The 20,930-nt window shown below is 37.3% G+C and overlaps 1 protein-coding gene across 1 annotated transcript in view; it reads left to right on the top strand.

Annotated features, from left to right (window-relative positions):
- The window catches only part of LOC107043843 (neurogenic locus notch homolog protein 1), an 88,059-nt gene that overhangs the window by 41,355 nt on the left and 25,774 nt on the right, over positions 1-20,930 (top strand). Inside the window, exons 3-4 of the mRNA XM_015265493.1 lie at positions 16,734-17,164; positions 19,020-19,816. Coding sequence (XP_015120979.1) covers positions 16,734-17,164; positions 19,020-19,816 — 1,228 coding nt within the window. The remainder of the gene's footprint in view (positions 1-16,733; positions 17,165-19,019; positions 19,817-20,930) is intronic.

Raw genomic sequence — 20,930 nt, 5'->3', positions numbered from 1 at the left:
CTGTAGAAAAACGAAATGACAAGTGAAGAGAAAATATTGAAGAAAAAGAGATGCAAAATCCTAAATTGAGATTCGAAAGAACGAATGCAAAAGTTGTAATTCACGGAGTCTGTCAAAAACATTCAAAAAACATCTAGATGAGAATGGAAATCTTCCTCCTCCTGAAATGGAAATTGCAACAAATTGAAAGAATAAAAAGAAGGATTAATCATTTTTCTAAATTTATTCTCATGAGAAAATCAACGTGTGAACATCTACAGTTTACAACTTTTCTTTTTCATCGTTCCTCTTCTTCTCACAACATACTCAAATTTTTCATCACATTTTAATAGAAATATATATATAATCTATTCAAAATAGATATATAACGAGAAAGTGAATATAATCTCTTTATTAAACTAATATTTTGACAATATAACCCTCAAGTTACGACTGACTCCCTAGCAACGGAATAACAACTCCTGATGTCATCGGCAATGACGGTGGCGCATCGTATTAGTGGTGAACGATCCGCCGAGTTTTCAAGCAAGTGACAGCGATAACCGCACACTTCATGTTGTATTCCTACGAAGGTTTTGTGGGTTGCCCATCTAGAAACTGTATGTTTTTATTGTCCTAGGGCTGCTAACTCGAGTTAACCATACCTGTGCTTCGTTTAACCGACCTGGTCTGTTAAACGCCATTTAGCTTCCCTCAAGACAGCTATAGTAGGCGCTACCTAACGGGCCTGAATGACGAAAATGTATTTTATCGACTCATTTCGTTTTATTTTTTTCCTGCCATTTGACAGTTGTTGATAGCAGGTTAGGTTGCAGCGCGAGCGGTACAGACAGCGGAGTGAGCGATATTGGAACCGCACCGAGCGTTATTACCCGACAGCGGGTAATACCGCTCAATCGGCTCTCACTTTCGTTTTTCATTTATTTTACAAATTTGGACTTGAGTTAAGTTTCTGCACTTTAGAAATAACACCTTGAATAGTTAATCAAGAAATTAAAATAATTGTTCACATTCTGGGTTGAGGTTTAAGATCCGAAATTTGGGATTTTCCCTTACGGTGAGCGGTACAGGGCTATCCTCCCCTACTCTTTTGTGTGTGCACAATATGAGCACAGTCCCAACTGATCTTTCGTTCTACATGTTTCAAATTCCTATTTCATTTAGCGATTAAAGTAATCAGTTGCTTTGTTTCATCAAGTATTTACAACATTAAACGTGACAAATCAGACCCTATGCAACGGGGCACTTGCCGTTCAGGTCAAACTGACCGGGTCAGATATTAACGATGTTCAAGCGAGGTCAAAAATGCAGCCAATGTCGAGAAGCTTCGTCCACGTGTGACATATTGATGAATGCATCTTCTGCAAAAAAATATAGGTTGGATTCGTTTTTTCGCCACAATTGACAAAAAACCACCAAAAATCCAAATTTCTGTGCACGCAGCTGTGAGTTGCTACAATGTAGCACTTGCCGACCGGGTGGGGGTAAACGCGGTAAATTCAAAGGTGAATAAAAGACCGTTGAGGACTTCATGACATCCGAAGATAATTTCCCCGATAATAAATGTTAATAAAATTCATGAAATTTTTGCTCTTTAACACGATTCCGCGTGAAAAAAACATTGTTTCTGCAGTGATCTCTGTTCGAGGTTAAACCGAACATAGAGGCAACACTTGACACTGTCATTCAGGTGGAATTATTCGTGGGTCTTCACTTCACAGAGAGATCCTGGAATTCATCCACTATTATTTTGCTTGTCCATAGTAAATTGGACGACGTGGGGTGAATTTTTTGGATAAATGCGTATCGATGGAAAAAATTTACACGTGTTTATGCGTGTGACTACGTACATCGAGAACCCTCCGTAGAGTGTGGCAGGTCGACCAACTCTGAGGAAAAAAACTGGCGTCGGACCGACGTTGCCACTTTTTTTACGCAAATTAATTATTTTCCATTTATTACTAACATTGCATATAAAAATGTTTTGATGCATGTAGGATGTAGGAAAAAAATTGAATAGTTATAAAAAATATTATTTGACTACAAAATAAACTAAATACGGTTGTATTATTTAATTGAAGGGAACGGAATTTTCTTGTTCAGGGATTGGTTTTCTGCAGAAATACAATAGATTCTCCTCCGCCTCACCGCCTACATTCCGTCATCGCTTGAACATCGTTAATGGCTATATCTTTGTCAATTTTCAAGATATTCAAGCGAGGTTTTGGGAGAATATTCTTGAAAGAGTACAATCAAATAAACTTATTTTTGAAAAAAACGATTTTTTACATCTAGCTGTACGTGCGGCTTTAATCAGCGATTCCCGGAAAATTCAGATAGATTCATTTTATAGGGAATTCTGAAATATCTTTGTTTATTCAGAAATTCTGAGTTTGAAAAAGTAAAAATGAAATACCCTTGTTTTATTAGGAAGTGTCGAATATTTCATGACATTCCAAGTCATCGTTCAGAGTATTTCCACACAGAAGCAGAAATGATTAATGGGTATCAATAGTGAATGGGCGCCGGTGGAGATGGAGAGTGCGGGGCACTTGTTACGGTCGTGGGGGAAACGTAAAAATAAACCCGGAGTCCAGATAACGGTTTCTTGTATCCTACTGCCACACTTTACCGTTTTCGTTTACCTGAGTGAGGCTCCGAGTCACTATCAATGCGTAATATCTTTTTGCAGGCACGTAATGGTAAAATTGTTGTTTGTTTTATGTTGAATAGTCTTTGGGAATTTTACTTTTAGAAGTGAAGGATTGGAATTTCATTTTTTCGGTTGATGTTAAAGAGAGAAATTACTGACGATGAATTACTTTAGACATAAAAGATCTTTCTTGTGGAGAATTTCAGTGGCATCATCATAAGTCTTCTGAGAAACTTTTCTAAACTTCACGTATGAAAAATTTTAATAGAAACCTAGTGAACTCTGAAAATATTTAATAGAAAATATTCTATAGAAAAAGTCAACAGATTTTTCTATATAACTTCTTGTAGTGAAATATTTTCTATAGAATTTCCGTGGCTCCTATTTTCTAAGTTTTTTCGTTAAATGTTTTTGATGAAAAAAAAAAAGAATGAAAGAACTTGGAACATCTGAACAGAGGCAATTCTTTAAAAAATATCGGAATAGAATCAATTGCATAGAAAAATCGAATTCTGCTGACTTTTTCTACAGAATATTTTCTATTAAACGTTTCATTAAAATCGGCCAAAAACTAATAGAAAGTTCAATAGAAATCCAATAGACTTTTAATTTTTTCGTGCATGTTCTATTCTGCAGAGAATCGAAGATTAATGACGTCGATTTCGATCATATGGAATCCCTTTTCACATGCTTACAATTTTCTCAAAGTCTGGTGGGTTTAAAAAAAAATATCGAAAAATCTTTTTTTGGAGAATCTAGTTTTTTACGATGACTTCGCGAGACATTTTCCGTTCAATCCCTCTATTTAGGAGTTATTCATAGAAGCATTTTCACATTGATTCTGGATTTTATGAATTATCAAACAGATTTAACTGCGGACAATTCTAAAATTAGTTGTTTGATGGAAAACAGGCCGACATTTTTATTATAGGGTCGATTACACCAAGCCTACCGTCAGTGACCCAGTCACGGAACCCTTAGGAAGTGGGGTCCAGTTATGGAACCATATTGTTTTCAATGTCCATAGTTTCCATTCAACACTATTCAAGGAAATTCTATAAAAAAAATATATAAAAATATATTTTTATATATAAAAATATATTTTTATATATTCAACACTATTCAAGGAAATTCTATTAAAAAAAATATATTTTGTTTTATTCATATTTCTTTCCTACTACCATTACGGTTTTATAGGCTCGCCATTCGTCTACCTTACCTCTCCCACTTCTCTCTTCTGATTTTTTCTGCGTTACCATGGGCCGTCTTACACTTAACTGTACCCCATTCGGGCTAGGACTGCAAGGGAAACCATGGAAAACCCCAGTCATACAACCGGCCGATTGTGCAGAGCCCTAATGTGCCCTTCTGTCACACTGACTAGAGGGGCACATTAGGCCCCTGCACCGTGCCTACCTTCCGAAATTTTTAGGCGAGGGTGTTCCTGAGCGGTCACCCATCCAACTACTAACCGCGCTAAACGTAACTGCACTCGGATGTCCGTCGGAGCAACACCTAACTCACCCAACCATTACGGTCGGATCGCTATAAAAAAAAAAATTCACCAGAATAAGTTGTATAGAAAAACCTCATTCTATTGACTTTTTCTATAGAATATTTTCCATTGAACGGTTCAATAGAATCGGCCAAAAACTAATAGAAAGTTCAATAGAAATCCAATAGAATTTTCAATTTTTTTCGTGCTTGTTGTGTTCTTAAGATAATCGAAGATTAATGAAGTCGACTTCACTTCGACCATATGGAATCTCTTTTCACATGCTTCAGATTTCCTCGAAGTCTAGTGAGTCTGAAAAAATTATCGAAAAATCTGTTCTTGGAGAATTTAGTCTTTTACGATAAGTTTGAGAGACATTTTCCGTTCAATCCCTCCATTTAGGAATTATTCATAGAAGCATTTGCACATTGGTTTAGGATTTTATGAATTCTCAAATAGATTTCTCAGCGGAGAATTCTAAAATTAGTTATTCGATGGAGAAAATAGTAAAAATTGCTATGTTGACACATATAAATGCATAATGTGCGTAACATCACACACATACACACTACATACCACACACCAAACACACACACCACACACGTATTCGGTATCATTTATTATGTGCGATTGTCGCACATAATAAATGTTCCCAAAGTTTTGGTTCTATGGGACATAGTAAGTTCCTCAATGGTGATAGGTACTATGGACATAGCTATAATTACTATGTTACATAGTAGAGCTACCTATGCTACGTAAAATGTCCTATAACACATAATGAAATTGTTCTAAATAATTAAATACCATCATGGAATGAAACATGAGTAGATCGATGTTAGACACAGAAATATCATTAATACAAGAATGAGAATTTTCTTTTTGAATAAAATGGATTTATTCTGAGAGCTCCCAATAAAGCGTCCATTAAAACCTAAATTAAATTTCCAGTTGCATTTTTATTCATATCAAATAGAGAGTTCTATAAACGTAAACAAATGCTTTCTTCATCCAAGTGAAGACTTTATTATTTAAGAATGGAATCATTGTTTATATGGCGACGGGAAAAATTTATTGATGTGTAATAATTTTCTGTTTGAATGGAATAAATTGTTTATTTATTTCTAATTGATTATCTACTTCTAATGAATGCATTATTTATTCAATATAATTGAAACTTTGTTGTTTAAATAAATATATAAATTTCGAACAAAAATATTGTAGAATTTAATAGGAAAATTTCAAATAAAGCGTTTAATTTGTTTAATTTTTTTAAGAGTTTAAACCTTAAGCATCTTGAGTTTATGATCGTATGAAGAGGGAATTGCAAATTTCAACGGGTTATTTTATTGATACCTCCTATGTTCATAGGACCATTTTCCATTCACATGGTAACCATTTCTATGGACATGGTAGGCATTCCTAGGAACATAGTAAGCATTACTATCGAACATAGTAAGAATTACTACGGAACATAGTAAGCATTACTATCAAACAGAGTAAGAATTACTATGAAACATAGTAAGCATTACTATCGAACATAATAAGAAGTACTATGGACCATGGTAAGCATTCGTATGTAACCTAGTAGCCATTACCATGGGACATAGAAAGCATTACTGTGGAACATAGTAAGCATTACTATGAAACATACTAAGCATTACTATGCAACCTAATAAGCATTACTATGGAACGTAGTACGGATTACTATGTAGGGCCAGTTGAAGACTCATTTACGATGTTGCCAGAGAATTCTCTCCTATGGCCATGGTCATTTTGACTTTTAACTCTCTCTGTGTAGGATCGATTGCACCGAGTCTACCGTCAGTGACCCAGTCACAGAACCCTTAGGAAAGGGGGCCTAGTTGGGGAACGGTATTGCTTTAAATGACTTAGAAGTATTATTGAGTGGATGTTTTTGGCTTCAGAGAAAGTACACAATCCATAGGTTCCATTCAACATTGTTCATCGCAATGAATATAGAGTGTCACATGGTTTTTCAGCTAATTTTTAACGCTGATTCCGTAATACCGGCATCAGTTCTACCGTCAATAACCAGGTTATTGACGGTATTTGCTATTTAAACCCTCCGATAAATTTGATTCTGTGTGAAGCTTGTGGGCTAACAGGTCGTCAACTGATGATTTGAAGCTGCAGCAACCGGGTCATATTTCTTCAAAAATTCCTACGGAATTATATCTGATATTGTGTTTGACAGTCAGGCCTCACCCAAAAAGAATCCGATAATCTCACGTGGAATTCAATTAAAGATACAAAATCTCTCGATATTTTCAGATGGATATTGGAGATACCTTGACAGACATTGGGTATGAGGTATCGAATCTCTGATGCACATAATCCATACCGCATTCAAGTCAATATAAGTAAATATAGGTCGAGCGATCATATGAAAACTTGCCTCTTAGCATCCTCACTGGGCCACGTTCTCATTTCAATGTCCATTCGAATGAAATATCGAAAACTCGAATGTTTCTATTCAATGGAAAATCGACGGAGAATACCGCAACCGAACCAAACATCTTTTCCACTCGTCTCAGGATTTTGCAGACTACAAAGTGATTACTTTATACAATTTTTCGGTCCAATATTGCTATTTCCGATTTCTTCGGAGAGATGATATAAAATGGTAAAAAAAACCGCTGCGTGGCATAAAAAATATGCGCATGTAGGTGACTGTGTGTGCGCTTGTCGATAAAAGCCTTTATAACTCTGCAACAGCTTGAGTGAAGTACTTGAAATTTCGTATAAATTCATTGATACAGAGTATCTCAGGATAGAAAAAATGACAGCGATGGACGTCAAATTTCCTTGTGGTAGATCTCGGACATACTTCTAATAGTCACTTGGATGTAATTTGACAGTCATCAATATTTTGGTCACGAAGTTTTGCAACATCTTTTGATTATTTATAATTTTTGTCTCTTATTTTAAAACCAATCGATGTTTTGTATTTTATTTTATTTATATTTCCTTTCCACTATCATTACGGTTTTATGGGCTCCCCATTTCGTCTGCCTTTATGCCTTTCTCCCACTCTTCTCTTCATATTTATCTGCGTTAGCATAAGCCGTCTTACTATTATTGGCTGCACGCCATTCGGGCTAGTACGGCATGGGAAACCATGGAAAGCCCCGTCGGAGAGCCGGTCGATATGGCAGGGTCCTACTTTGTCCATCCGTCACACTGACTAGAACTGTAATAATAATAAGAAGAAGAATAATAATGATAATAATAACAGAATATAGTAATTGTATAACTGGAAAATCAATTATTTGAAATAATAATAATTCTTTTCAGTAAAATATAAAGATAGTTTTCTGACTAGATGGGCACAGTAATTCTCTGCATTCGCGCCTGGCGGCAGCAGTTCCACACGAGGAAGTCCCCGAGTGGAAATTCCGGTCAGGTCTTGATCAAGTTTGAATCAGGTTAGACCTAACCGTTGATCAGGTATTGCTCAAGTTGACGGATCCGGTCCTGATCAGACATGTTACGCCTCTGACCAATCCGGATTTGATCAGGACAAATGGATCCGAACTTGATCAAGTCAACTGTATGAAAACCGGATGACTTGTCTGTCAGTATCAATAACAATTATCAATGATAATTAATTCAGAACAAAAAATAATTCAATTCTTTCACCGTAGGCCGCCTCTCTTAATGAATCTCTACTGTTATTACCTCTGAAAAAGCTTATTATTTTTTTACCGATGCTGGGGATCGAACCGGGGACCCTATGATTGCTAATCCTATGCCCTAACCACTACGCTATCGCGCTGTTACTATTGAGTAAACTGTACATTGCCTATATGATTTATATCGGGGTAGTCATTGAATTTACGATTATTCCTGATCTCGCGGATGTGCGTGTGTATTCTCAGATAAAATATGTTCAATTAAATTTTTATTTATTTCAGTAATGAATAATAATAATGATAATAACAACAGCTCTAATAAATGAATAGACATTTAGTGATTTTTTTTCTCAAGATCATTTGCGTATAAGTTTGATGTTCCTCTAATACATATTTACGGCATCATCATCCCTCTCTTCTGTACATTTGAAAAGGGCTGGCTGTTAATTAAATTGATTAATGAAAATAAATTCATTAAATTAAATTAATTTAATTCATTTTAATTACAGTATAATGGTTCTTTTTAAAGATTGAAAATAATTATTGATAATGGTCGATAAAACTTAATTTGAATAGTCTAATAATAGTTAATTAAATTATCCGAAAAACTTATTAAAATTAATGTCAGGTGGTGCGGATTTGAATCTGATCATTTTCTCTTCAATTGACCCCTTTCAAATGCCGATCAAGGACATCGAATCCGAATTTGATCAAATTGGGGTCAGGCAGCCGATCTCAGGGTGCGATCGTGCCTACCTGATCAGAACTTGATCTGAATCATCCTGCAGTTTTTCGGATCCGATCTACTGGATCAAAACTTGGTCAGGTTCTCATCAGGCATCATCTGATCATGTCTACCTGATCAGAACTTGATCTGAACCCGCCTGTAGTTTTTCGGATCCGATCTGCTGGATCAGAACTTGGTCAGGTTCTCATCAGGCATCATCTGATCATGTCTAGCTGATCAGAACTTGATCTGAACCCGCCTGTAGTTTTTCGGTTCCGATCTACTGGATCAAAACTTGGTCAGGTTCTCATCAGGCATCATCTGATCATGCTTACCTGATCAGAACTTGATCTGAACCCTCCTGTAGTTTTTCGGATTCGATCTGCTGGATCAGAACTTGGTCAGGTTCTCATCAGGAATCACCGGATCAGTCGAACCTTACAAAAACCTTATCAAGTTCTGGTCATGCTTCAGGTGGGCCTGAAGCAATTTCCACCCGGGTAGGGCTAAGCGGACACCCATCCACCAAGTACTAACCAGACTAAATGGGGACGTCTGCATGAAAAGGAACCACTTTGTCGATTCTGGTTTAAGAGATATTCACGTTTTTATCTTAGCAATTCTCATTTACACCAATGTTAAATTGTTCTTTTTTCATCTTCTCCAGCGATGTCATTTTCTATCCTATGAGGATTATTTTGGACTCCAAATGTGCCGAATGTCATCAATATTATCAGAGTATATATAAGTCCATACCGTCCATACCGACAAAGCGTCTTTTTCATGCGGATGTCCACAAATACTGCTTAGCGGCCGTCAGACTATGAACTCTGTCTCAAACAGCCGGAGCCATTAAACATCATATAATCATGATAATAAATGCTGCTTAGCTTGGACGACCGCGGAGCCGCACGCTACCCGTGTGACCACTACTGTCGCTTCCATGTATTGTATTTATGTGACATCTAACCGGATGCTCTCCGATCATAAATCAATTGCAATAATTCACAAATTTCTAATTGGTGGGACTTGCATCGATCGAATTTAGTCCCTATTGTTCTTTAAATGGATACTGATAGGAAAAGGTGGTTGCAGATATATCTTGAATCATTCGACTGATCCAATTTTTTTAAAAATATTCGTCATGATGATATCTATTCAATTAGATCAAAAGACCATTCCACCCCGAGCAATTAAAGTAGTTTTATTCTCGTTTTTCAATTTTTTCACTGAAATTGCTTGAACGTATGATAACTTGAAAAATAATCGAGATAGAAACTTGCAACTTGAAATAATATTTCAAGTAAATAAGAAATAATATTTCAAGTTTCAAGTTTCTATCTCGATTATCGCGTGCTAAATGGGAAAAGTCGTATAAACCTAATCTAAGGAACATAAAATCTGGACGATTTGGCCTCTGCAGAATCATTTTGACCCAACTTTTGGGGACAATTTTTTTTGACACGTATGACCTTTTTCTACAAAGAATTCTCCAATAATAGAGAAATGAAAAAAAAATCTTTTCACTCTTTTCTTTTTATTTTTCTAATATTCGGTTCTGCTTTTGAAGAAATAAACATTATTTTAGGGACATTTTTATTAGAGAAAAATTTGTGGAAGAAGGTCGTATGCGCAAAACAAATTGTCCTTAAAAGTTGGGTTAACATGATTTCAGAGAGTCCAAATCGTCCAGATTCGATGTTCCCTAGATTAGGTTTACACGACCTTTTGCCACTTCGTTGACCTCAAAATTCCAAATACGACCTTTTTCCATTTAGCACGCGATATTGCCATTCCTCTATTTTCTTGGGTGAAAACAAAAAATTTACATAGTTAGGTGAATGGGACAAAGTCTGTGATATGTACGGAAAGTTGACCAGATGACACTGATAGAAAAAACTACTTTTGACAAAAGTCAATTTAAAAATCGTGAAGTCTCCTGATAAATAAATTCGGTTTCAGACTCAGAGAAAGAAGTTTTCCAACCGGATGAGATTCTCTTGTTCCGAGAGAACTTTTAAGCGTTCTCAAGACTAGAAATGATGTCCTTCCCATAAATTCATGTAGTTCGCGATATATCAAGAATTTTTTTTTATTAGGACTTTCATTACATAAAATCTTGCACATACAGCACAATAATTGAAATCAATTTTCTATGCACTTGAATTGATAATAAAAGTGTTCGTTGTGCAATAAAAACAAGAATTCTTCAGTTGCAAATGATGAGTGATCAGATCGGGAAAGTATGAATGCTCACAATCCATTAAATTCTAGATATGATTGCTGTTCCGACTCTCGTCGGAGCAAGACGTATTTTGATTACGCTCCGTCTTAGTAATTCAAATCTGTCACATTTAAGTGTGTACGAGTGTCTTACTGTGGTGCGGTTTACCATGCCTTAGCTAAATTATACGGTTAATACTTTATTAATATAAAATCAGTGTGAAGTGCAATTGCATTCCAATTTCTGCGAAATGAATAGCAGAAACGACCTTGGGGGCTCCCCAACCTCGTACGCTCAATCTCTCTCCCAGGAAGTGTCTCTAGAAAATGATCAAGCCATTGTTATTGAATCAATACAAGGAATTAGAATTGCTGAATATGTGATCTCTGTTGGAAGGAAAATTGTACCTAGCAATATTGACTCTGCTCACAGAATGCCTGGAAACCGTATTTTTGTGTTTCTCAAGAATAAAAAGTTTGTCCAAGAATTAACTGCTCCTGAAACTGAAATGTATGTTAGAGAATACAAACTTAAGATTAAGGCGCTCGTTACGCAAAGCAGCAAAGTAATTCTATCCAGGGTCAGCCCCATCATTCCTCAATCAGTTATCGAAGAAGAATTCAAGAATTTAAAGATCACAAAAACCTCCAGTATCATTAGGATGAAAATGGGTATCAGTGAGCCAGGGTATAGCCTCATTAAAGATTTTCGTCGACAGGTATACATCAACACTGAAGATGCGGGAAAACTTCCAGAGATCGTGTGCGTTCAGTACAAGGGAAACACTTACAATACACCAGCCTTCATCGATAATCCCGCGTGTTATTAATGCAAAAACATGGGACACATAGCTAAAAATTGCCCCCAGTCAACCTCGCAGTCTCAGTCCATCATGGAAGTAGAAGTAACACTTACACAAAGCGTCGAGAATAATCAGGAAGTAAGCGAAACAAATAATGAACAAGGAGAGGAAGATAAGGAAATCGAGGATCCCTACGACGAGAGACAACTGCTCGGCGGAAAAATATTACCAACGAATCAAGAGGATACTACATCAACACCAGAGAGCTCCAATAAGCCAAGCACATCGGTTAATCCTGTAGTCAAGCGACCTCGACTCGGGAACGCTCATCCAGGCAAACCAGACTCAAAGCACAACAACCTATCGGGCGATGACACTTTTATTACACCCAAAACAAAGAGGAGGAGGAATGAACTGACTGAGGATTATATTCGTCAACAATCTCCTCGTTTAAAGGCCCAGATGACAGTTTCTCCACATTTGTATCCATTTGATTACGAGGGATTTGTTAAATTCTTTAGGGAAGCTCGAAAACACGAAGATCTGGAAGCTTACCTTAAGACGTACACCATTGACACAAAGGCCTTAATAAGAAGCTTAAATCATACATATATATTCTTAGATAGCAAGGTCATAAAAGGACGATTGACAGCATTGATTAAACGCATAGAAAATCCTAGTGCTTACTGCAACTCATCAGCCAGCAGCTATCACTCGTCTTAAACATGAATACATCTAATTGTCAAAATCAGACACAACCCACTCAATGGCGTAGTGGTCAATGGAGAATTGTTTACTGGAATTGCCGCAGCCTTCGACTTCGACTACCTGAACTACAAGCAGCCGCCAAAAACCTGGACATCACCGTGTGTTCAGAGACATGGCTCGACTCAACGTACACCTTTCCAATCAATCTACCTGGTCACAGAATAATACGGCTCGACAGAGAATATGGACCCGCAGGAGGACTCTTGGTAGCTATTAGAACGAGCATTGCGTACAAACAAATTGATAATATTAATATTTCAAGCCCTTTAGTAGAAGTTGCAGGCTTTCAAATAACTAATACCACCCCCAAATTCAATCTATTTGCATTATACAGGCCTCCAGGCAATACCTTGAGTCAAAATGTATGGGATCAGATAGTTAATCTCACCAATACTAGCGAGTGTTGCTTGCTAATGGGCGATTTCAATGCATTACATCCTGCGTGGAATTGTGATAAATACACTGTTGATGGTGATCGACTTCTTGAGAGTATTATAAAAAATAATATAGTAATTCAAAATCCAGACAATTACGCGCAGAGATGAGTGCAGTCAATCCAATATAGATCTTATTCTATCAAGTAGTACATTTTCCGAAAAAATTAAAGTGACCGCTGGTGACGATAGTTGGGGATCTGATCACTTTCCAGTTTTTACTCAGATTTCGATTGAAAAATATATTTATCGTAAGCACTCATTCAAGCTCACGTCTATCAGAACTAAATGGACTGAGCTTTCTAAGGATCTCGAAAGTTCTTACGAAAAATTTCTAAAACTTGATTATGATATTCTTGCTCCTTTAGAAAAGTACAAATTCTTCATCGATAATCTAACCGCTTTGGTTAAAAAGCATACCCCTGTTAAAAAGCAAGTGCCTAACCAAGTCCACAGAAATCCAGTGTTTTGGTGGGATGAGAAATGCGATAGAGCCATAAGATTATGTAAATCTGCATACAAAAAATGGCTCTTCACAAAAAATCCATGGGATTATTATTCTTATAAAAGACAAGTAGCAGCTGCAAGAAAACTCTTCAAACAGAAGAAAAGAATGAAATTTAGGACTTTTTCTGAAACAATTGATATCAACAATAATCTCTCCTGTCTGACGTACATGTAAAGTATTGAAAAACAAATGGGTAAATGTAAACTCAATTAACGTATCTGAAAACTTACAATTCGACAGCAAAATTGAGACTACTCTTAATTCAGTCAGCCCCCCCTGGGCCCCGAAAGATCTTAACTATTGCCCTCCCTGCCAGGACAATGATATATTGAGTGCCCCCTTCGACTTTATTGAGTTTAATATCGCGTTAAATACACGTAAAAATAATTCATCATCCTAAAGAAGATTCTTATTAAACTCAAATTAATTCTCCTGGACATTTTTAATGAGATGTACAGTACCGCTGACTATCCATTGGACTGGAATGAACAATTTATTCATTTCATTCCTAAGGGGGATGGTGCTGGTGTACGTCCCATTGCTCTATCACCGTGCGTAGGAAATTTTTTTGAAACTATTGTTAAAAATCGCCTTCAATGGTGGGTCGAACACAACAATTTTTTGCCCGAGTCTCAGAGTGGTTTTCGAAAAGGTCGATCGTGTTATGACAACCTGATAAATCTCTCATTATACTCGGATCAAAATCTATTGAGAAATCGAGAGTCGATAGCAGTATTTCTTGATGTCAAATCAGCCTTTGACAATGTTGACGTAAATTTATTATTGGACAAACTAGCGGACATTGGATGTCCTACTAATCTTGTGAGATTTGTCAAATCTATCTTATACGAGAGAAATATTACCTCCTTATTCAATGGCCAGCCCAGAAAAGTTTACAAAGGTGTATCCCAAGGAGGAGTACTTTCACCTTTATTATATATAATTTATGTTAATAACATCACTAATAATATTCCTTCGGAAGTTGTAGTCTCCCAATTCGCTGATGACATTAGTGTATATACTAGTTTTTTATCACTCACTAAAGGCATTGATATTATGGAGAGTGCGATCGAGACGCTAAAAAATAATTTAGAATCTATTGGTCTTGCCCTAGCCCCACGGAAAACATTACTGGTTCACTTTAATAAAAAAAGACAACCTATCACTAGTACCGCTATTAATATTGATGGTCACAAAATCCATTGCAATCAATCTGCCCGATTTCTTGGTTTAATTTTTGATACCAAACTGTCATTTAAATACCACTTACTTAAAGTTCTAGGCTTAGCCCTCAAGGCTTTAAACATTATAAAATTCATACGGGGTACTTGGTGGGGGGCTGATCCTGAGACTCTCATCATGCTTTATAAATCTTTCGTACGCCCGATAATAAAGTATAGTTTGTTTATTTACTATCCTGGGCGAAAAACTAATAACTCTAGATTAGAATGAATACAATACGCTGCCATTAGATTTTGTATGGGATATAGAATATCAACGCCCGTGAACATCTTACTGGCCGAAAGCAAACTCCCCACAATTAAGATTCGGGCTTCATTTCTCTGTAAAACTTATCTAACGAAAGTGCTTTCAAATACCGATCTCCAGGTTTCTACCACCATCGGGGAATCAATTGCTCAAATTAATCCTTCCACATCTCGACTCTTCATCCTAAAAACATGTTTTAAAGAAATAGAATATTTGTTAAAAAATCTAGACACTAGCTACCGATTCAGTATTTACAATGGTGATTATCACACCGCCCTTAACTCATTACCAATGGATGCTGGACTCGGAGATACTATTAGAACTCATGTCGCTCATCATAACAATCCAAACCGTATTATAGATAACTATTCGCCAGAATCAATAGAAATTTACACCGATGGCAGCAAGATGACTGGTGGTATCTCTGTTGGTTCAGCTTTTTTTTTGCCCTCAGTTAAATGTGGAAAAATCTTTGTCTATTAACCCCAGAGCTTCTATATATACAGCGGAATGTCTTGCAATTAGTGAGGCTATGAACTTTGCGCATATGCACTCAGACAAAAATTTTATTTTAATTAGCGACTCTCTAAGTGCTTTCCAATCTCTTTCTCAGCCGACAAGTATCAAATCAAATAAATTTATACTAAATGTTAAGACAAAGTATGAACAAATTGTACAGCACAACAATAATACGTTAAAATTGGTCTGGGTTCCTTCACATATGGGGGTGGCGGGTAACGAAGCAGCTGATCGGCTAGCGAGAGAAACCACCACGCGACCGCGATGAAGCTATACAACTTCCCTTCACTGATTTCCGCGAGGTGTTCAAGTCGGAATCTTTTGACAAAACTTGGAACCTGGCTCTTGATCTTGGTCAAACCAAAGGAATCAACTTCAAATATTATTATACTAGAAGAAGAAAACCGTCGTTCAAAGGGAAAAAGTTATCTCGAAAAATTATATCGTGGGTCAATAGAGTCAGGGCCAATCATCACAGCCTAGCAGAATCACTGGCGCAAGTGGGGATCATTAACTTCCCAATATGCAAATGTGGATACGAAGAGGAGAATATTGAACATGTCTTGTGGGAATGTCCATTGTACAATAATGCTAGAGAAATAATGGTTAAAAAATTATGCGGAATCAATTTTTTTCCACCTTACTGCGCTGGAGAGTTTTTGGCTAGACTAGACAAAAAATCTATTGTCATCATTAGTGAATTCTTGGATAATTGTTCGATAAAAATTTGAAACCAATGTAACCTAAGTTCTAAGTGTCAAAATTTTGTATTTTATTAATTGTATGCAAATTAAACCTCTAAGGTTTAAAAATGCTTGATAAAAAAAAAATTCTAGATATAGCGCAAACTATATGAATTTATGGGAAGACTTATAGTAACACTTAAAATTTTTCTCGGGACAAGAGAATCTCATCCTGTTGAAACGAAATCTGAAAAAAATCTGGAGCTTATACGTGTTCTCAGGAAAGATTTGATTTATCACCCACTAATTTTTCTTCAATTGTTCATCATTTTTTTGGGTGTCATGAAAATTTCCGTAATTGAGAGTGGGATAACCTCGGAGGTGAAGGAGTTGCAAAAACATCCAAATTTCATCATTTTTTTTCTTGAGACTGAGATCTGAAAAAAATGTGCAAAAGTTCTCAATGATGCAGCATACTCAGACATTTCTCCCATGAATTTTCCAATTTTTTTTCATTATTTTGACTTTTCACACGAAACTCCTTAAGCCTGGTAGGGCGTAAAATTAAAGAAGAAATATAATTCCGTTCAACATAATAATGCGAACCAACATATTATGAGAGAATAATGTGCAAAATGTCCATTCGGAAGCATATCGCTATTTTATTATCAAAAATAGCTATCCTACGATAAAGAAAAACGCAATTACCCACTAGTTTTTTGTTGCTGAGTCGAGACGCTCATACATAAAATATTCACGAATTTTAAAAATGATTTCAGAGTCAATATTGAGGGCCCCAGGAAGATGTCCAGTCCTGACCGAGCTCAGTTCGTGTCCAGCCCGTGCGCCTCCATGCTCCAGTGACTTTGAGTGCTCCAGTCCATCCGAGAGATGCTGCGAGACAGTTTGCGGTCTCAGATGTGTCCTGGGGGAACTCACGGGCTGCGAGCAATTGGCCATCGCTGCTGGCCGACGTTCCCAAACAATTGTGGATCACGGAGCTGGACAATTCGTTCCGCAGTGCAACAATATCACTGGCGAATTCGAAAGGATCCAGTGTGAGGCGAATGAGAAAAATTGCTGGTGTGTCGATGAGTTTGGCAGCGAAGTCTCTGGCACAAGAGCACCCGCCAGGGATTTCGTTGACTGTGAAAATCCAAGAAGCTGTCAGGCGCATTCTTGTCGTATGTTGTGTCCTCTGGGATTCGAGGTACGTAAAGCTCTCAATGGAACTCAATTTTCTCCTTTCTATATTTCAATTGACTGAGAAATTGAAATTATTGGCTTTCTAGCTTTTTATTCATCCCCTCTTGTAGAATGTTATGGAAATAACTGATTTTACGGAGAAATGTCAAAGGGATTTTTCCTTACAAACTCCATTTTGTTTTTGTTTCATCAGTAAGCACCCCATGTTATAGGGTCTCTTCTAAATTGGATGGAATCGTTTGATGGTATTTGATAGTGTAGTTGTAGTTGAAGCTCAATTCTTTCCACTTCCCTTATTCACACATTTCTCGTAACATATGCATAGCTAAACGGTGAAAATTATGGAGAAATATTGCCTAGATGTCTTATGATAATTAATTGAAAATCAGTCGTTTTTGAGACCAACTTTTCGGTTATGACGTCACGAAGACAGTCAGGGAACGCTTCATTGGTCGGAAAAGAGGAGACTGGGTGTTGTTGTCCTCCATTGGCCGAGGCGCACCTCAAGATTGGGTTAGGTCGGCTCGAGCCATTCTGTAATTGGTCCCGCGCTGGACCATCTGTGTGACGTCATCGGCGATTTTAATGCGTGTGAAATCGTCAACTTTTAACAATTGATTAGTAATTAATGAGCAATATTTCAAACGTTTGTGACTGAAAAATGAATTATTCAGATCTCAAACTTGAGATTAGAAAATTGAAAAAAATTCATGCAAGTTTCTGATTATAATTTTTTATAATAAAAGTAAAAAAAGGGCACTTTTTTGTACGCTTCGCGCGCCCAGAACCCCCTTTTTCTCACCAGTATCACAAAATATCATACAATACATATGAAAAAATATACTTGCTGACGAGCGTGAGGATTTGTAATCACAGTAATCAACAACTACTTTTTTTCACTTATATCGTAATATACTATTCTGGTTATTTTCAATTCTCGATTCTTTTGATTTATTTGGGTCTTCCCATTCGAACCTATCATTGTATTTCATCTGTCGTTTCGTCGATTATTTCCTCTTCGTTTATCATTTGTTAGTTTGTCGATAAAACTACCTAGCGCCCAACATTTAACGTTATTTATTATTCCTTGTTGTCAAACTTGCGTTCGATTGGCCCTGACAGCCGTCAGACCCTGGCCGCATCAAATGTGAATTCCTTCAACTTTTCTCTTCCTTCCATAACATTTTCTTGATTATTCATATATTCAATAAATTAAATTTATCTATTCATCGTCGAAAGAATTCAGTATCAATGAACTGACAAATTTGATGAGAAGCATCTTTCGCGGATGTACTACAACGAATTACAAATCGAAGGAGGATACGCAACAATATGAATACCTTAATAACTGATAGATTAATAATTATAGATTAAGAATAAGTGTATAATCCCCTATATCTATTTGAGCATCTATAATTAATAACTTGCACATCTCAAAGGAGCTCAAATGCCTTCAAACCAAAATCAATATATTTGACCACTCAAGAACTGAAAAAGAGTGACATGAGGGGCCACCTATAAGAAATCGTGACTTCCTCTTAGTTATCAAAACTTTCATCTCAGATTTATAGAGGAATATTAATATCTATTAATCATGCATCTATTATTCAATTATGTCATAAAAAAATAACGCCACGACAAAATGTCACGCATTATCACCGAAATGAATGCATAGTCAACAATTGCAATTAAACGCTTATGAAATATTAATCCCTCTATACAATTCATGCATCTCACCACTGAGAGATTTTACCGGGAACAATCGTAAGCCCTCCAAAAGTGTCGCCTGACTAAAATCAATAGCCCCTAAGCTATCTCCCTCCTCACCCAAATCATTAATCCGATGACTATTTTCCCAGATTGACGCAATAAGTGGCTGTCTAAAATGCGAATGCCGAGATCCCTGCAAGCAAGTGACATGTCCGGGCTCTGGTCAGACCTGTGAGCTTGTAGACGCACCCTGTGCACGCCCTCCGTGTCCCCCAATTCCCAGTTGTCGAAAAGCAAAATTCCTGGCCACAATTTGTCCCGCGGGTGAGCCCCTCCAAATAACCGACTCACCGCGTCCCTTCCTCTGCGGAGATACCCCAGGAAAACCAAATTGTCCGCCTCTCTACCGTTGTTTGGTTCAGCCAAATGCTGAATATGGAGTTTGCTGTCCCTCGAGCCTTCGCCTGCAGCGTCCAGGGACTTGTCCAACTATCGAGGAGCCAGCGGACTGTGGAGCCTCTTGCGAACACGATTTAGATTGTCCAGGGCCACAGAAGTGTTGCTCCAGTGATCATTGCGGGGGGAGAGTTTGTGCTTTTGCAACTGGATTGAGCTCGTGCCGGAAGAATCGAATGTCTGCTGAACTCTTGAGCATTTCTGAGAAAGAGGGACGGGGGTATATACCCCAATGCACCGACAACGGGGGCTACAATCCCCTCCAGTGCTCCAGGAATGGTCTAGTCTGCTGGTGTGTTGATACCGATGGGAGGAAGATCTCTGGGACAATGGGACCTGCAGAGAATGTCACCTGCGAAGAAGCTAAACCGAGAGCTAGGGCTCTTGATGCGTCTTGTCCACTGCAACAGTGCGCCCAGGTCTGCCAGTATGGGTTCAAGGTCGATGAGAGGGGGTGCTCCACGTGCGAGTGCGATGATCCGTGCCAGGGGTAAGAACCTTTCATTATTTTATTTGCTCATTTTGTGCGCTGGTACATGGTATCATTTTTGCTTCCGAATGGAAGCATTGTATTCGTAAAAAGCGAAATTTCCCATCCTTTGTATCAGGATAACTAATTTTGGCCTCACGAGTTCGAATATGCTATTTTCAGACCATGACCGGATGTATGTATTTATGTACGTGTGTATTTGACCGAGCGGTTTTCGACGATAATTGAAAAAAAATGAATTCAAATAAATGAATGAATCCAATTGTGACTTAAGGATAATCGGGCGAGCCCGGAGGGTTAGAAAAAAAGCAGCCATTTTTTTTATTTTTTAACGTATTCTTTAAATGATGGAAAAAGCGTGTGCAAAGTTTCAGACTGCTGGGGCATATGGTTAATTTATTATGAATTTTTGAGAAAGTGGTCATTTAACGTGATCTTATGGAAATGAAAAAAAAACTGCAAAACCCAAGGAAAAAATGTAGCCAAAGTCATGAAACTTTAAACACATTTAGACCATGTAATCAATGATTTTTTGAGTGAAAAAGATTGTCGCCTAGGAGCATTGTTTATTAATAATAGCGAAAAAAGTACTGAAAAATGAAATTTCTACGCATGCAGCCCAAACGAACAGCAACGTCCCAAGTACCGATCGGGTGGGGGTAGAGCGGTCAATTTAAACGTCTCTTAAGAGAGAGCGATGAAGCGTTGTGATTGGAGCTCCCTCGAGCCAGTGGTACTAGCTCCTGGTGAAAAAAAAAACTACCGACGATGTTGCCACTTTTTCGCGTGGATTAATATTTTTTCATTTATTAAAAAAAAAAATCTGAAAACCATTCAATGTGTGGAACAGATACAAATAAATTTGATTAGCTCCAAAAATAATTTTTAACCGGAGATACTCCCTAATATTGCCTGAAATTTGAATCCGAATAGGAAAAATTTTTTTGTTCAGCGATTGGTTTTCTGCAGGAAAACAATAGAAACCCCTCCGCCTCACCTCCTACATTTCCTCGGCGCCCTATTATTCTTAAAATGTTCTTCCCAATACCACCTTGACTCAGTTCGATAATCAGATTGATTGCATCATTTGTTGTTGAAAAAATCTATTTTGAAC

The sequence above is a fragment of the Diachasma alloeum genome, unplaced genomic scaffold (assembly GCF_001412515.2).
Source record: "Diachasma alloeum isolate Michigan unplaced genomic scaffold, Dall2.0 Dall_scaffold_00642, whole genome shotgun sequence".
Lineage (NCBI taxonomy): Eukaryota > Metazoa > Arthropoda > Insecta > Hymenoptera > Braconidae > Diachasma > Diachasma alloeum.
The sequence above is the reverse complement of the archived record's forward strand: the minus strand, read 5'-3'. Positions and strand labels throughout refer to the sequence as shown.